Genomic DNA, 18,390 nt, shown 5'->3' on the forward strand with positions numbered 1-18,390 from the left:
TTTCTTCTATTGCCTCTATTATTGCCAATGATGTGGCTCTGTTCGACCGAAATCCATATTGATTCTCTACAAGTATTTTGTGTTTTTCTAAAAATGCGTCCAATCTGTTGTTGAAGAGTTTTTCCAGAATTTTTGCGAATTGCGGTAGCAAGGAGACAGGTCTATAGTTTGTGAACTGATGTTTGTTTCCAGCCTTAAACAGAGGTATGACTTTAGCCACTTTCATTTTTTGGGGAAATGAACCAGTTTGAAATGATAAATTACAAATGTAAGTTAATGGCTTTAAAATTCCCCCAATCACCTTTTTGACTAGTGACATATTAATATCATTAAAGTCAGTGGATTCTTTGTTCTTACACTTTCTAACAATATTCAAAATTTCATTTTCATCCACTGCTTGCAGAAACAACGAGCAATGATTCCTCTCTACTAAATGTTCATCATATGTACCTGAGTCAGGAATTTTCCTTGCAAGGTCAGGTCCCACATTTACAAAGAACTCATTGAAGCTGTTTGCCACCTCTTTCATGTTATAATTTTCAATATCCTTATCAAAGAAATACTTGGGCAGACTATTGTGCTTAGATCCCCTTCTTATTATATTGTTTAATATTTTCCATATTCCTTTAATGTTATTTTTATTATCATCTAATGTCCTCTTATAGTAATCCGTCTTACTCGCCCTTATAATATCAGTTAACTTATTTTTATATTTTTTATATTTATGTTCTGCCTCTTTGGTTCTCTGTCTTATGAAATCTCTGTAAAGTGTATTTTTCTTTTTACAGGCGTTTTGTAGACCTTTTGTAATCCAAGGACAATTTGTGTAGCGTTTTCTGTTATATTTCTTAATTGGACAATGCTCATCATACAGTGAGGAAAATATTCTCAGAAACTCATTATATGCAATGTCAACATTTTTTTCTCTATATATCATTCCCCAATTATACTCCAATAATTCATTTTTTAGAGTGTTAATGGCTTCTTCTGTTCTTACTCGTCTATATACTGGTTGCTTATTTAATTTTTTGCTGTGACTGATATCATAAACTGTAAACACTGGCAAATGGTCACTTATGTCATTGATTAACAATCCACTTATGGTATTGCTATCAATGTCATTAGTAAAAATATTATCAATGAGAGTGGCAGAATGAGATGTTATTCTGCTGGGTCTGGTGATTCGTGGAAATAGGCTCATGCTATATATTGTGTTGATGAATTCATCTGTAGTATTGTGCTTGTTGGGATTCAATATGTCTATATTGAAATCCCCACACACAAAAATAGTTTTGTTGCTTATTATTGAAAATGCACTTTCCATCCACTGATTGAATGTGTCCATACTTGACCCTGGTGCTCTATACAGCTAACAATAACATTTTTATTTTTCTCCATGCAGATTTCAATTGTTAAACATTCTAGTAAATTATCAATCACAGTTGTCATTTCATCCAATACCCTGAAGTCTAGAGATTTATCAATGTACATAGCAACTCCTCCACCACCCTTATTTTGCCTGTTTTTGTACGTGAATTCATAACCATCTAATTCAAAGTCTATACCTTTTTCAGTGTCAAGCCATGTTTCAGACATTGCTATTATGCTGAGTGGCTTTTCAAATGTGTGTAAATAATTCTTTATGTTGTTGAAATTTGCGTATAAGCTTCTACTATTGAAATGAATAAGTGATAATTTGCCCTCAGATTTAATATTCTGGTTGTATTGCTCCTCTGTATAGTAATAGCAGTTATTTTTTATGGTAGAAAAAAAATATTGTCCGGATCTATGTCCTGTTCCAAGTCCATCATGCTGTGATCAGTGTGTTCAAATTCTTCTAGCTCCAGATGTTGATGTTCACCTATCCTTTGTGTTATGTGGCTGGATGCAGAGTGAGTTCTGTCATTGACATTACTTGTCATGTTTGTGTTATGTTTGTCACCTTAGAGTCCAGTGCAGTTTCCCCAGTTCCGTCTGGATCATGACACCCATTGGTTCCGCAACTGTAGTGCAGCTCCTGACAGTCACTGGAATTTATCCAGTTCAGCGATGTTCCTGATGTAAATCACCTTGGCTTCCTCGGGGGTCCCGTTTAGTTTTATGAAGATTTTGCAGTTTGAAGTCCAGGTGTTCTGTATTTTCCTCTGTTTCTTGAGCTGGCGTGCTTTTCTGGCTATATCAGCATTGTGTTTGGCTAGGTGCTCATTTATGAAGACATCTGTTCCCTTTAGCTTCCTTCCTTGTTTCAGAAGTGCGTTCTTGTGTTTCCTGTTTGTGAATCGCATTATTACGGCTGGTCTGTCACTGGTGTTCCTCCTGTGCAGAGGGTGGCATGCTTCGATGTAATTACGGTCCAACTTGATTCCCTTGGACTGCAGGAAGACAGCCACCTGTTGCTCTGCGGAGTCAGTATCCAGCTCACTGGGCTCTCCCTTTTCGTCCTTGGCCACCGCTCGGGCGTATGTCCTGGGCTTAATCTTGAGACCGGTGATGACCACATCATTGACCCTTGTATACTGCTCCAGGTCCGCGACTCTGCCTTCCAGATAGGTTATGCGCTTTTCTTTTTCTGCGTTCTGCAGCCTCAGCGCCTTCACCTCCTCAACCAGGTTCAGGATACTCTTTTGTTGCAGCCGAACAGCCGACACTTCCTCCGAGATGTAGTCTAATGATCTTTTGATATCATCGACTTCCTCTGTCGTCGGATTCTTCTTCGGACCCATGTCGCCAGTTTTTTGATGACACAATAAAGCTGGCCTATGCCTGGCCTGGGTTAAGCCTGGTGGAGAGCTGGCTGCTGCTGGAGCCTGGGCCTGATGGAGAGCTGGCTGCTGCTTGAGCCTGGGCCTGGTGGAGAGCTGGCTGCTGCTGGAGCCTGGGCCTGGTGGAGAGCTGGCTGCTGCTGGAGCCTGGGCCTGGTGGAGAGCTGGCTGCTGCTGGAGCCTGGGCCTAAGCCTGGCCTGGTGGAAAGGTCAGTCAGATAAAAAGGGGCGAGCCCATTAAGAGCTTTAAAAACAAACATCAAGATCTTAAAATCAACTCTAAAATGAACTGGGAGCCAGTGCAGCGATGCAAGGACTGGGGTTATATTCATCCCTGTATCTTCATCTAATTATTTGTGAAGCACAGTTTTCATCTTTTATACAAACTTCATACAGAAACTCCTCAGTTTCTTACTCACATATTCGAACCAGTCATGAAATTTTCCTTTTTTTTAACTGTGATTTATTATCCACATTATATACTACTATCAATTAATATTTTCTTCAGATGTGAAACACATTACTGTGCAGAGAAAAAAGATAACATGACTTAAACTACTAGTACATTACATTTCACCAAAGAAAATACTTTTACATATGATACGGACTTTGGTCAAATTCAGTCCATACAGCAAAGGATTGAAAAGTGGCTGACAGGTGAGAAAGTACAATGATAAAAAGACGCGCAGCATAATGGGAGCACCTCTCATATTAAACCTGCTTTGTAATATTTCAAAGACACAACCAAAAGAAAAGTTCAGGAGGGAGGCAAGGTGAGGTGTGCAGGTACTGACAGCTTTCTGCCTGGTCTGTCTACAACCAGAAAAACACACTTTAAGAATCTTTGAATAGGTGTAAAGGATTAGTATTGGGAGACCACATAATACAACAAAACTGTAAATAAGCCCATAGACGTTATTGACTGTTGTGTCAGAGCAAGCCAGTTTGACAACAGAGTAGTTGTCACAGTACAATTTGTCAATGATGTTCCCACACAGCTGCAAGAAAGCATTCAATGATATCATGACAACAATTGCAAGGAGAGGAATTAACCACGTTAAAGCAATCAGCACAGCAACCTTATTAGATGTCATGTGTGTGTTATACTCCAGAGGACAACAGATAGCAAGGTATCTGTCATAAGACATAATGGCTAAACTATAAAATTGCACATTTACGTATGTGTATAAACAAAAAATCTGCACAAAACAAAAAGATACAGACGCAGTGTGAATGTCAGAGAGGATCTGAACAAGCAGGAATGGAAACAGCCCTGTACTACCATGCAGTTCATTTACTAACAGGCTGCACAGAAACAAGTACATGGGCTCATGTAAACTCCTGTTCATACAGATAATCACAATCAGCAAAACATTGGCACAGACCACAACAACATAAAAGCACATGATAATCGTGAAAAATAAGTATTTTAAAGCCCCAACATCAGAGTAGGCAGCAAAGCTGAAATATGAAACCTGTGAATTGTTCATTATGACCCCCTGTTGGCTCACAAGTTAGCACTGGATGCAGGATTTGAAATATAGCGTTTCTATGTGGGCTTTTACGTAGAGTATAAAGATTTGTAGAAATCAAATTTATATTATATTTATAATTCAGTCTAATTACAATATATAAATTATAACTCATGGAAATAGAAGTAACACATTTTCCAAATATACCATTCCCTTATAATAATATTTTAGGTAAAAACAACAGAGTATATGACAGTGTGAATTCTCCCAGTTCTGCTGCGGTCAAACAGTGACCCCCCTCGAAACTGAAATGAAACTCTGCGTCACCTACTTTTAAAGGCCCCATGGCATGAAAAATGTGATTTTGGTTATTTTTTCGTGCTTGGGGAGGTCTCTGGGCCACGTATATACTGTCCCATGCATCAAACCGGTCATAAACGGTGAAACGCACACCACCCGTTTGTAGGAACGTTCTCTTTAAGACGAGCAGATAGCACTTCCTCCTTTCTGTGACGTCACACACAAGGCAACTCCGCCCACCGCGACCAGTTGGCCCGCCTCCACTGTAGGTTCCAGGTGTGCGTGAATACGGCGAGATGTCAAAGAAACGGTGTTGCGCTATTGAGGGATGCAAGGAGGACAATGTATCCTTGCATAGTCTGCCAAAAGCCAAAGTCGTCAGAGACCAGTGGCTTCTTTTTATTTTTAGTCGAGTTGAGCAGGATTTCAGTCCAAATCTGCTCGTCTGTTCAGCGCATTTCACAGCGGAGTCATTCACCAACTTGGCTAAATTCAACACTGGATTCGCCAAGAAACTGCTCATTGCAGACACTGCGGTCCCCACATTGTCTGGACCGACTTCTGCTCCGCAACCGGTAAGTAATCTCCATCTGAAGATGGTAAAATGTTCGGAAGTTAATGCTTTTCATCTGTATCTGTTTATCTGTAGCCGTTAACGGAATCGCTGTTCACTGTAGCCGTTAACTGGATTACCGTTAATGCCTTCACAAACGTTAATTCAAGAAAATACAAATTGAACTGTCACATAGCTTTGTTCATTAACCTACTACGTTTTTTTTTTAATGATCTTCCGTTAATCATATAGCTGGCAACCGTGAAGTAGGGTTGTCGATACACTGAAATAAGTAGCGACACTAAAACGTTGTATCCTGATATGACTGAATAAAAGGGGGAAAAAGTAGCGACTAGCGCCCCCCTTCCCTCTCCCTCTCTGCCGTCACACAGGCCATCTGAAGATGGTAAAATGTTCGGCAGTTAATGCTTTTCATCTGTGCCTTTTATAATTGTAGCCGTTAACGGAATCGCTGTTCACTGTAGCCATTAGGCTAACTGGATTAGCCTACCCGTTAATGCCTTCACAAACGTTAATTCAAGAAAATACAAATGTAACCGTCACACAGCTTTGATCATTACTACGGTTTTTTAATGGTCTTCCGTTAACCACAGCTGGCAAACGTGAAGTAGGGTTGTCGATACACTGAAATAAGTAGCTACACTAAAACGTTGTATCCGGATATGACTGAATAAAAGGGGGAAAAAGTAGCGACTAGCGCCCCCCTTCCCTCTCCCTCTCTGCTGTCACACACGCACGTACAGCAGCAGGCAGGTCGGCTACTCCCTCTCAGTGCTACGTGAGTTACCGGTAGTTGTACCGCATAACAATATTAACAGGGCTAGTCGCTACAGTATGCATTAATGTTGGCCGTCTCATTATTAGACATTAGCCGCAGCTAGCGGTTAAAGGCTGACATTAAAGCAGATATCAGTGGAATGTTTTTGTTAATATAAGTCCTAAATAGTCCTATTTTCCGTCAGCAATCACTTACATGAAGTATTTCAGCCTAAACACGAGTCTCTCCGTCACTCTGCTCTGCTGTAACCCGAGGAGAAAATTTTCCTTGTGGGATACAAGTGTTATCCAATGAGGGGAGAGAACGGCATGAAGGGCTGTGTGTGCAGCCAAGGGATGCGCGTGAATGTGGTGACGTAGCACGAGGACCAATTGATGCCTGACAAGGGCGGGGGCTGCTAACTCATGGTGCGTTCAAGGAAACTCGTACTTTGTGTTTTTCCTTCCTGTGAAGTCATACCAGTTCGATCTGGTACGAGTTCACGGGTCGGAAGTTACGAGTGGCCGTTATAGGGAACTTTCACAGACAACAGGACGGTAAAAACACGAGCTACGGGTTACCTGGAACGCTACCAAGTCGTAGTTGTGACTTGAAGCTGTAACTTACGGTTTCAAAAGCCTGCCTTGAACACAGCATTAGCCGAAACGGCCGTGCCGCTGTTATCTGCTTTAATGACGACGTGCCCGACTAATTCTCAGTCCTACCGGGCCTTTGAGAACTGTAGGAGCCCGTACAGATCCACGGTCATCTAGAAGCTCAGAGGAACAGACAGAAAAGCCCGCTGCTTCAAAGCAGTTACAGTAAAGAGGCAGCTAGGTGTGTGTGTGTGTGTGTGTGTGTGTGTGTGTGTGTGTGTGTGAGAGAGAGAGAGACAACCTACTACAGTCAAAGCCCCCCCCCCCCCACACACACACACACACACACACACCCAGAGAAGAGCAAAGCAGCAGGTGTGTGTGAGTGAGTGAGAGATTTTTTTTTATGTAGGTAACTGTCAAACAACTTAGTTCATAGAGGTGTTTTTTTTTGTTACTGTTTTAATGGCAGTGAACGTTTTTGTGCTGGTATCATTTCATATGCACATGATGATGTATCATATCGTGACACCTTGAAATCAGTTTTACTCGGTCAATAACACTCCTTTATCTGTCTGTCTATCACAGCACTCCGTGAAGTACAAGAATGTCGGCACTCAAACTGACCCTCCACAGACCTCCACAGTTGGCACACAGCTGTCTGTTGGGACTTTAAAAGAGCATGTGAGAAGCAAAGGTGAGTAAAAATGATTAGTGACAGTGACTCATGGATACATGAATACATTACCCAATTTAGTAATACAACTTAAAATGCTGATATTTATTTTTGCTTAATTACAAGTGTATGTTTAGTGCCTGTATGTAAGAAATAGGCTACATCATTAGTGTTATTTGTGTCAGGACACCGTCTCTTCTTAAAAAAGCGTTTTGAGCTATGACTCCAGCCTAGCAATAAGCCTTTCATAAAGTGTGTCCAAGCAGCATAGGTAGAATGTCATGATATATTTAACATAGAAGAATACATAATATTATTGAATGGCCCCATCACTAAACCTATGTATCATGGGTAGGCTGTACAGTGTGGGAATAAAGGTGGGCTTTAATTTATACAAACTGTCACAACATTAATATCATACTGATGGAAATTTGCTTGTGCACACTTTGCTTGGACTTGAGTAACAATTAAGTGTGATTTGTCTTAACCTTGTGAGGCAGAGGTTATAGGCATAAGTCACATCTACAAAAAAAGAAAAAAGAAAAAAAAGAGCGCTTTTAGGTCAGGAAACAAGAAAGAGCTGAAGGCCACAGAGATGAAAACACGATCAGGATCCTAATTCTTGTGTCTTCTAAATGCCTTTTGGAATGCATGTATTTATTAAAATTATTTAATTTGTTGTGTTTGTGTTTCCAGGGATACAGACTAGCATGCCTCCATGCCTTGTCATATCAACTACTGTAGAAACACCAATGTCCTCAACACCAATCAAGGGTTCAAGACCAACTAAAAGACCAAGGCTTGAACCACTGGAAGAGGAGGAAGCAGAGGAAGAAATATCTTCTCTTATTCCTGATCCTCAAGACTCCACATACAACCCAGAGGATTCAGTGACAGTTCTTACGGAGTCATCAGAGCTTTTGTAAGAACTTAATATCCATTGTTTGTGATTTACATATTATACTAGCCCATTACATTATTGGTAGCAAGTTAAGCATAGAATAGGGAAGAAAACCTTTTCTAAATAATAATAATGAAATATGATTATCATGTCTTTCTTATTAACAGACCCCCTCCAAACTCTTCCTATGGCGAGACAAAATTCATAGTATATGGGAGCTGCCTCCTTGAGCTTTTCGCACACTGCCCTGTGTGCCAGCGTGTGTGTGACATCAACAGCAGAACTCGGGGAACTTTTGTAGCTGTTGACCAGCTCTGCAACCACTGTCATTTTTCAAGAACATGGAAGAGCCAGCCAGTTTTTGGTAGCACACCTGCTGGGAACCTTCAGCTGTCTGCTGCCACTTACTTCACCGGTGCATCTTTTTTTCAAGTGGAAAAGGTATTCAGAATTATTTATTTAAATTAAGCAGAGTCAAATCTGAAAATAAAACTAATAGTTTTCTTATTCTTATGTCAGATATTCAAGGCAATGCACATCCCGATGTTCCGGTATGAGACTTTTAGAAGGCATGCTCGGATGTACCTGGAACCATCTGTCATTTATAAATGGAAGACGGACCAGGAAAATCTTCTGCATCAGCTTAGTCAGAGGGACAGCGTAGTAATTGGAGGTGATATGAGGGCGGACTCACCAGGTAATGCATACTATTTTCTCAGCCTTACTAGTTGCAGCAGTCTAATGTGAACTTGTTTATATCGACAACTGGCTTTTTGTCATTCTTAGGCCACTCAGCTAAGTACGGTAGCTACAGTGTGATGGACCTTGACAGCAACAAGATAATTGACATCCAGTTGGTTCAGGTCAGTGTGAAATATACAAGGATATAGAAGTTTTCCTAGCTACTGATGCAATGGGTAATATGGTGGGTAAATGGCTTGCAAAGATCACAACACAAGTAACAAATAATAGATTGAGTGAAGAGCTTTAGTGACCCATTATGTTCAACACTCAATACTTATATAAAATCCAGTCATGGTGAAATATATTTCAAAAAGGACTTTCTCTCCTCCACAACCAGAGCAATGAAGTGGGAGGGAGCTACCACATGGAGCTGGAGGGCCTGAAAAGGAGCCTGGACCAACTTCAATCGAGGGCCATCACACTGGACTACATTGTCACAGACCGTCACCCACAAGTCCAGAAATTCCTAAGGGACAGCAACATCAAACAGCTCTATGATATTTGGCACTTGGAAAAAGGTGACATTTGTGTGTATTTTTGTCATTTAACTCTTTTGAAAAATTGTCTAATTCTTTTTTAGTATTCATTTATTTTTCCCCTTTGTCAAACTCCACACTTTTAACAGGCTTGTCAAAAAAACTGGACCAAATTGCCAGAGATAAAGACTGTCGGGTGATGAAGAAGTGGCAGCGCAGCATAAGAAATCATGTATACTGGTGTGCAACATCGTCCACATCAGGACCAGAGAAGGTGGCAAAGTGGAAGTCATTTATTAACCATCTTCAGGATGTTCACATTCATGATGACCCCATCTTCCCAAAATGTGAACATCCTGACAGTGCGACCACAGATCAGAGCAAGTGGTTGCAGCCAGGTGTGTACAGTAATGTAATTGTGTGACAGTGCCACATTTATGACTATGCAATATAGAATTATTCTTTAGGTCTCAAAAAAAAAGTTCTATGTTAACACCAAGATTATGACTTATATGTAACTGTTCTCTACACAACATTTGCCAAAATAGAAATCATTTCCAAAAATAGATGATATTCTTCCTCTACCTCTAAGATGTTTTAGGTATGTATTCACTTTGTTTTATACTCACTTTATCCAATCAGGTTCAAAATCTCTGTACAAAGTGGAGAAGGCACTGCTCAACAAGAGAGTTCTGACAGTTGTGGAGAAACTAAGCCCCCACCACCAGACTTCATCCTTGGAGGCATTCCACAGTGTCATCCTAAAGTTTGCCCCGAAGAATGTCGTCTTTCCTTTCCTTGGAATGCTGTGCAGGTAAGGTAATTCATAATAACTTATAGTAATGTGTGTGTATGTGTACTTGTAACAATATTTAAACAGATGTCTTTCTTATCAGGTTATACCTGGCTGCCATGCATTTTAATGAAAACACTGACCGCCCACAAGCTACCTCAGCCTCAGGAAAGCCAGTTTTCAAAAGAAAGTTCCCCAAGTTCAAGAAGGGTGAATCTGTGATCAAGCCAGTGAAAACAGTGCCCACATACAGTAAGTAAAAAATATAGTATTTATTGTATAAAAGTAGGAAAATATTAATCATGATGACATATATATGCAACAGAAAAACACATTAACACATTGGTCATATCCATAAAACATTTTTACCCAGGCTACACCCAGGAGCTAATGGAGGTGCTGTTCGAACAAGTCTTCCCTGACCCTGCTCCATACGCCGAGATGATGCACAGCATCCCCATCCCTGCCCCGCTGTCCTCCCAATACGACAGGCCCTCCATGGAAGAAGCCGTTGCTGGCTATTTGTCCCGCTTCAGTTGAGGGGGGGTCTGAACCCGACGTACCTCCCTGTTGCTTCAGGGAACTCCTGGCGGATGCGCTGCACAACACATGAGGGGATGACCACCCTCACTTTCCTGCCAGGAAGCCCCAGCACCAGCTGACGAAGCTCCTGTATGCCAGATGCCGATAGCTTCTATAGGAGGGAGTGCCATCAGAGAATATTTGTTATTATTGTTACTGTTACTTATTTATTTAATAAAATATTCATTCTTGAATTTCAGTTCACTGTTGTTTAATATATTTAACATTATGTATTGAACATACACATAAACATGGTAAATTAACTGGGGGCTGGTTCAGGGCTCACTTGAGGCATAATTATTATTATTATTGTTGTTATTATTATTATCACCACCATCGTTATTGTTGTTGTTGTTATTATTACTTACGCCTCCAAGCCTCTTATTCTCAAGCGCCCATAGTCTGCAAGGTAAATGTTGTATGCATTTTGGAGCGCATACACATTTAAGCACACCGGTTCCAGGCCAGGATGGTAGGTCATGCAGTCTGGGGGGGGCTGAACCTGGTTCATTCTTCTGAGAACCTAATGAACGACAATGTGTAAACTTTATTAAACAGTGAGCTACGAGCTACGCTTGATTATTTTATTATTACTGCCTCTTGTGTTTGTGCTCCATAACACATTATGTGGTCCTGAGATAATATAGAATAGAATAGAAAATACTTTATTTATCCTTGGAAGGTAAATTCAGATAGTCCAGCAGCTCACATAACAATGATATGATAAAAATGATATAAATAGAAAATGTATATAACTAACAAAAGATAAAATAAGAAGATATAATGACAACAATAATAATAATAACAAGATAAAATAAAGTGAAGTGAAAAAATATACCTGGGGTGTTTCATTGCAACAAATGTTTTCTCTTTCTGTGGGCATCGTTGCACAGTTGCCACAGGTACACCTTAGAGTAAAAAAAAAAAAAGCAGTCTGTCAACCAACGGTAAGTCATGACTACGTGAGCAGAATGTTCGTTACCTAGTAACAAGTCTTTGAGCCACCGGTGTCTGTACTAGTCATTTAACGGAAAATGTAGCAGAGTATTTGCATCATTACTCGGTGGATACTAGTAACTGAGACTGTAGTTACATTAAGTTATTACATTCATTTTTCTAAGAACACGTCCGAGTAGTTACCCGACATTAATATATTGATTAGCGTTATTTCACACTGTATCATTAGGCTACGGGTTACCTTACTCTTGCAATTGTATGTTGCAACAACTGTAACAAACAAAACTTACCAGTCTGAAACATCTTGCAGCACACGGCGTAATTGCGGTGTTTCGGTGTTGGCTGCCGTCTCTGTCTCCGGATCCGAGTCCGGTTCAAACATATATGGTCTTATTGTGCCATCCATCACAATTACCGTGTAGCTACAGGTGATTTTTTATGAATGCAGCTTAGGTTTCAGTTACTTTCCTGTGATTGGCCCAACCACCCGCCACTCAAAAACAGTCAGCCAATCAGAGGAGAGGTTCTCATTCTCTCTTCTGATTGGCCAAATGACCTGTGCCTGCTAGAACTCCAGAAAGAGGCAACAGAAAGGGGCAGTATAAACCATATTAAGCAGATCACAGGTACTCAAAACCAATGATACATCTTGTTAGGGATATCAGCAGGTAAATAAACCCAGAGAAAAGTGCACAGCATGGGGCCTTTAAACTCTTTTTGTCATGGTGTCAGTACACTGAGTTCACCCTCAAAGGACACTTCAGTCTGAGAAAAATTACAATGCTGTGGAATGGAATTTTTGAGAGAATGAAAATAGTGCTGTGATGTTTGATCCTTGGGGTACTTTGCAACACCTGGGAACTATTTTAATATGTGGAAAAGGGGCATAATATGGGACCTTTAATTTATTAGGGAGAGATGCACCTGCATTTCGTTGTGCTTCACTGCGCAAAGACAATATAAGGAATTCTATTTTATTCTAATAAAGGACAGGATTTGAAGCCTCTGGAAACCCAAATCCACAAATCCTCTATGTATATAAAGTCTTATGTACATAATATTAAACATGTAAAAAATATTAGAAAGCAGTTTTCATCCAAATTCAAAATATTTGTCTTTTAAGTTTTTGTAAATTTTTTAAATTGGGGTTGAATTGGGCGGGGTTATCTCTGGGATTTAATACGCAATAAATCCGAAGAACTCATAAATCACCACGTCAGTTGTCTCATCCAGCCCCCCAGTGGCGACGTGCAAAACTCCCGGTCGCTCCACCACACTCCTCTCAAGTCCGTTTTACTTTTGTGGATGTGTGTGTGTGTGTGTATATTGGCGATTAGCATTTATTAGCGTTCCAGCTAGAGGGCTGCACGGGCCTGGAAATTAAGCCCGTACCTGGCCCGAGCCGAGACTCTCAAACCCGACCCGAACCGAATTAATAAATTAAAAACCAGGCCCGGCCCGGCCCGTTACCCGAAATGTTATTATGCAAAATGCACATTATTTTCAATGATGACAAACATTTAACGGTGCGACGATGGTCAAGCGGCTCGGAAGTGAGACGACTCGGTAGAGAGAGAGAGAGAGAGAGAGAGAGAGATTGGTGGACACGGCCATGTGTGTGTGCATGTGTGCCAGAGCAACCTCACTCATACACGACAGGAACCAGCAGAGAAGGACCGAGAGACGTGGCCAGTGATACCAGAGGGCAGCCCGCATCCAACCTGCATCTGGGCTCCCCTGCCCAGACTGCGGATGGATGATTGGCTCACGGATCACGGATCCACCTGAAGTGGCACTAGCAACAAACACACACTCAGAGCGCTCGCGACCAACGACCAAGACCAGCTGTCCGCGTGCAGCCCGACCCGACCCGAGCCCGAATTAATGAATTAAAAACCAGGCCCGGCCCGGCCCGTTACCCGTCGGGCCACGGGTTACCCGTGGGCTCGGGTCGGGTAGCCATGCTCTAGTTCCAGCGCAACCTGCTCGTGTCTCTGTGTGTGTGTGTGTCTGTTTGTGTCTGTCAGCCCCTCGTCGCGCGCACACACAGACATGAGTGACGGTGAAAAGCTTCTTTTTTTTCTGTGAGACATGATTAAAGACGGTTATTATGCGCCCAAACAATATCTTGTCATAGTATAGTTAGCTAGCTAGCTATCATCAACCGATGCACGTCCTCCGGTGAAGAGTTTTTTTTTTAACCGTCACCATTGACATGTTGCTATGACATTGTTTGAAGTGGGCGGAGCCAGAGAGATGTCACTCAAAACGAGGGAGCTGTCAGAGCCACGCCCACACTGTCCTGACCAGTGGCCTAAATAGCAAAATGAGCTGTTTTTAAACCAGGTTTTCTTAGTTATTGTCACTCAGACTTTTGTGAATGCTTAATGAGACACTGGACTTTCATATAATATAAGCATTTTTACGATTTAAAGTCATGTTTCCAAAGGCTTTAAGATTTAAAATGAAATTTTGTAGTGTGACGGGCAGCATTATTCATGGGGACAAAGGGAATGACATGTATTGGTGTGGTTCACATTCCCCCTTTAACCATTGCAAAAGATTTCTCTGAAAAAGGTATCACTTCTGTTGGTTCGAACCATACAGGGCGGCTTTAGTTTCCCTTGCAAATCAATGAGCCCTGGAAGCCTAACACCATGTGTTTGGTTCCTTGTTTGTCCCCCCATCAGATCACTTTTGGTAGGTTCTCACCGCTGCTCACTGTTGTTTCATCAGCCCCATTGTTTCAGAGATGCTGCGATTTGAACATCTGTACATAATAAAGTGTCACTCAGGTTTTTACACCTGCTCATTTCTTCTGTAGCACACAAATAAGAGGAAGCAACTTTTCATTAACCATCCATCTTATCCCAGAGCTTAGCATGCCATTCTTTCAAGATAATAAAGGTTATTTGCTTTACTACGGTAGTTTTTGTTTTGGCCACTGCAGACTAAACTTTTATGTCAGATGTCACTGAGGTCACACTACTGCTGTGGGAACCCACTCTTGGGAAAGTCTTTAAAGGAGCACTGTTTCAGCTCAGTTACATTATGATGACAATGGTAGAGGCAGATGAAGGCCAACGTTCGTGCTGTATGAATTTATTAACTTAACATTACCAAAACTTTAAAAACAGGAATTAGGTTGAGGTGTTAGTCATAATTAATTTGGTGATAATGAATGTATGTAGATAGAACATTATGTTTTTTTTAATTCAAATCTCAGTTTTACACTGTTACACATTTGTGCAAATGTATGAAAATAATCATATTTAGTTCATCCAGTGAGATGTAATAACAATTTGGTGAAACAAGAGGTGAATCATGACAAACTCTTCACAGTTTTCATTCTTCACACTTGCCACCTACTTTGGCAAAGGGCATTTTAAATACCTGTTTTTCATGATTCTCACATCGTTATATGTTCTGATAGTCTGTGTCAATGTTTTGCTGATTGTGATCATCTCTTTGAACAGGAGTTTACATGAGCCCATGTACCTGTTTCTGTGCAGCCTGTTTGTAAATGAACTGTTCGGTAGTACAGGGTTGTTTCCATTCCTGCTGGTTCAGATCCTCTCTGACATCCACACTGTGTCTAAGCCTTTTTGTCTCGTGCAGATTTTCTGTTTGCATTCATATGGGACTATTGAATACTACACCTTAGCCATCATGTCTTATGACAGATACATCGCTATATGTTGGCCTCTACAATATAACACACATATGACATTCAAAAAAATTGCCTCACTTATCACTGTAATATGGTTATATCCCTTACTTCTGTGTGTTATCACAATTTCTTTGACTTCATCTTTACAGCTCTGTGGGAACATCATTAACAAAGTTTACTGTGATAATTACTCTGTTGTCAAACTGGCCTGCTCTGACACCAGCAAGATTAATATTTTTGGACTCATAACAGCTTTTAGCACAATCATGTGTCCTTTAATGTTGATTCTTTACACTTACATAAAGATTTTTAGAGTGTGCTTTTCTGGCTCTAAACAGACCAGACAGAAAGCTGTCAGTACCTGCACACCCCATGTTGCTTCCCTGCTTAACTTTTGTTTTGGGTGTAGCTTTGAAATAGTGCAGAATAGATTTGATATGAGCAATGTACCAAATATGTTGCGGATATTTTTATCATTGTACTGGCTTACATGCCAACCGATCTTCAGTCCTTTAATGTATGGCTTGAATATGTCTAAAATACGTATCATATGGAAAAATCTGCTCTTACTCTACTGTTAGTCGACTGCTCAGATGAACAGGTTTCCAAACTGACACTGTTTCTGGTGATAGTATCCAAAATTACAATGTGCAGCTGTGATAGAGTTTTTTTGTTTTGATGATTGCAATATCTTGTGACCTTTTAACCAATCCATAACTTTGATTACAAAATCAAAAAAGTAAAGTAAGTAAAAATACTAGTACTGTATGATGTTAAACGACGAAGGCAGTTCTTTCAGTTTTTAGTTCCATTCTACATACAAAACTACTGACTCTGAATCACCTGTTCATTTTACATCAAATATCAAATCAAATCCGTCATACCATTACCCATGAAGTTATGTGTATACTTTTTAATATTGTAGTTATAGGTAAGAAAAAGAATGCACTTTCACACTGAATAATAGAAAACCCACGATTCAAGCGATTCTTTTAATCACATGGTTTATCTCTAAGAACTCCATGGATTTTAACATACAGTTGAGCTTTCTATGTGTTTGCTTGTTGTTTCTTGAAGTTAAAATGACCATCACCTGGTGAGGAGGAGCTTCTCTCTGTGTGTCTGCTTCTGCCTTTGTTCGACTCTCAGATTTATTAATTAAAAGTGTTGGTGCCTCCTCATCATTGCTTCAATTTGACCTTTTTGTACTTGTGTAACAGAGTTACAACATTGGTCAGTTGAACTGACCAATGTTGTAACTCTGTTACACAAGTACAAAAAGGTTTTTAGAACTGACTCAGTTCTAAAAAGCTGTTCAAAAAAACATGATGACGTCACAGCCAGAGGTGCGGCTTTACGGTAATTTTTCTGAGTCACCTCAGAGCACGATGAGAGCCCGTCCAGTCCGTCTATGGAACCACGTATCGTAACCATGTTATATAACATTACTTTTTTATTTTTTATTTAATGCAGACGATCGGTTCATTGTAAAACATGTATTTATTGATGTAAATGTGGTGAACGTAGGCTACAGAGCCCCGAGGCAGCATTGCTCTTCTGTCCAATAAGTTACACACATGAAGCTTCACTTTTCATTCAAACAAACTAATGCTACTGCCACAAATGTTATCAATGAGACCAACATTTATCTCCTAAAAGAATGTAACCAGCCGGTGGTAAACCTCTAAAAACCTACGGGTAAGTTAATTGCCGATCGTTTTCTCCCCCGGGATGACGACAGAGGTTGTCCAGCCGAGCACGTCAGCAGACCGGCTGGCTGCCTTTGTCATGTCCCGGTCATTGCTCCACAGATGGAGCTTCACTTCTCCGAAAACATCGGAGCAGACTTCTAAACAGCCGTCATTTGGATAAACTGACCGCATATTGGGGGACTAAACAGTTACTTTCTTGCTTGAAAAAATATTAAAAGTTAATAAAGTGCATAATAACAGCATTACAGAAGGAAACAAAACAGCTTTTCGCCTGTTTTACAGCTATTTCGTCATCAGGTGTGATCTCTGGATCTCTAAATAGTCGCAAGTCCGTCACTGACCAATCAACATTCATTAGCAGAATGCTAGCGTTTTATGGCCAACAACAGCCCGACTTGTAGGAAATCGAAAGGACAGAACTTCTCAACAATTTCACTTGTAACCTATAATCCATGCTGAGGGTTACACCCTGAAGAAGGCTTCTGCCGAAACGCGTGGGCTGTAACCCACTCAAATGTTTTATTCGATATAGCCATTGTATAAATAAAGGCTTTTTATTATTGAAGAAGAGTGCCTTGGATTTTCCTTTTTTGACCTATAATGCATATTGAACTTGCAGAAAATACAACAATATTTATTATTACTAGGTGAAAGGGACAAATTTAGCCTTCTAGCTCCATAGGACCCCATTCATTCTGCACTCGCCCGCGATCACTAGTGGAATTCTGGTGGAACTGCAACCAAGTTCGATACAATGGGGCTTATGGAGAGTGGTAAGGCTCGTTGTAGACTGGCTCGGGCTTCACTGAACGTCTCTGATACACAACCTGAAAATGTACACGTCATCATGAAATAAAGACGGTAAAGTGACCTCAAACACACTCCGCCACACACCCGAGTCCTCAACACTGACACAGCTGATTGATCAAACCTTCAGGAAGTATTTCTTACCTTCACTCTGTCTAAAACAGTCAGCAACAGCAGCCATCCAGTTGCAACAGGTTAATAATCCACCATGCTGCTCCTGTTTACATCTCGTTCCTGGTCAGCGTGTTTCATCCATTTGCATTGTGTGAAAAAAAATTAAGTTTTTAGCTAATGTTAGCTTAGCTCTAACCTCAGGTGTCCTGACAGGAGAGGCAACACAAGAATACAGTGAATCATCTCTGGACCTGGTACAGAGTCCAGACCCGGTCCAGACCGCCCGGCGCTCGTGATACACCGCGTCTGACCTGAGCATAAGCCGTGTCCCAGTGGGAGAAGACTGGGGTAAACAACACGGTGGAGCCAGGATCAGAAACACGTACGGCTGTTGCCGCCGCTAAAAACGTTTTTTCCCCTTTTTTTCCCCATACAATGCAAATGGATGAAACAGGCAGACAGCGAGGAACGAGACGAAAACGGGAATAATATCGGTG

At 40.9% G+C, this 18,390-nt stretch overlaps 3 protein-coding genes and 1 pseudogene across 4 annotated transcripts; 2 read left to right on the plus strand and 2 right to left on the minus strand.

Moving 5' to 3' along the window:
* Positions 1-3,328: 3,328 nt before the first annotated feature.
* LOC146976090 (olfactory receptor 11A1-like) lies at positions 3,329-4,267 on the minus strand. Its single transcript, XM_085794464.1, has one exon. The coding sequence runs from the start codon at positions 4,250-4,252 to the stop codon at positions 3,329-3,331; it is 924 nt and encodes a 307-aa protein (XP_085650590.1). The 5' UTR covers positions 4,253-4,267.
* Positions 4,268-7,867: 3,600 nt separating this feature from the next.
* LOC146976091 (uncharacterized) lies at positions 7,868-10,591 on the plus strand. Its single transcript, XM_085795605.1, has 9 exons — positions 7,868-8,059; positions 8,206-8,479; positions 8,558-8,735; positions 8,825-8,901; positions 9,120-9,305; positions 9,578-9,658; positions 10,038-10,072; positions 10,155-10,303; positions 10,425-10,591. The coding sequence occupies exons 1-9, from the start codon at positions 7,890-7,892 to the stop codon at positions 10,589-10,591; spliced, it is 1,317 nt and encodes a 438-aa protein (XP_085651731.1). The 5' UTR covers positions 7,868-7,889.
* LOC146976092 (P2X purinoceptor 7-like) lies at positions 10,584-11,976 on the minus strand (annotated as a pseudogene). Its single transcript, XR_015037475.1, has 3 exons — positions 11,472-11,976; positions 11,002-11,156; positions 10,584-10,745 (listed from the first exon to the last, which is right to left on the minus strand). The product of XR_015037475.1 is annotated as a P2X purinoceptor 7-like (transcript).
* Positions 11,977-14,914: 2,938 nt separating this feature from the next.
* LOC146976093 (olfactory receptor 10J4-like) lies at positions 14,915-15,841 on the plus strand. Its single transcript, XM_085794648.1, has one exon. The coding sequence runs from the start codon at positions 14,915-14,917 to the stop codon at positions 15,839-15,841; it is 927 nt and encodes a 308-aa protein (XP_085650774.1).
* Positions 15,842-18,390: the final 2,549 nt, after the last annotated feature.

Source organism: Trachurus japonicus, chromosome 13 (genome assembly GCF_045865225.1).
Source record: "Trachurus japonicus isolate A0001 chromosome 13, Traja_1.0".
Taxonomy (NCBI): Eukaryota; Metazoa; Chordata; class Actinopteri; order Carangiformes; family Carangidae; genus Trachurus; species Trachurus japonicus.

Coding starts and splice junctions, on each gene's coding strand:
- LOC146976090 (XM_085794464.1), bottom strand. CDS start 4,252: ATGAACAATTCACAGGTTTCATATTTCAGCTTTGCTGCCTACTCTGAT.
- LOC146976091 (XM_085795605.1), top strand. CDS start 7,890: ATGTCCTCAACACCAATCAAGGGTTCAAGACCAACTAAAAGACCAAGG. Junction 8,480..8,557: donor CTTTTTTTCAAGTGGAAAAG/GTATTCAGAATT, acceptor TTCTTATGTCAG/ATATTCAAGGCAATGCACAT. Junction 9,659..10,037: donor GCAAGTGGTTGCAGCCAGGT/GTGTACAGTAAT, acceptor TTTGCCCCGAAG/AATGTCGTCTTTCCTTTCCT.
- LOC146976093 (XM_085794648.1), top strand. CDS start 14,915: ATGACAAACTCTTCACAGTTTTCATTCTTCACACTTGCCACCTACTTT.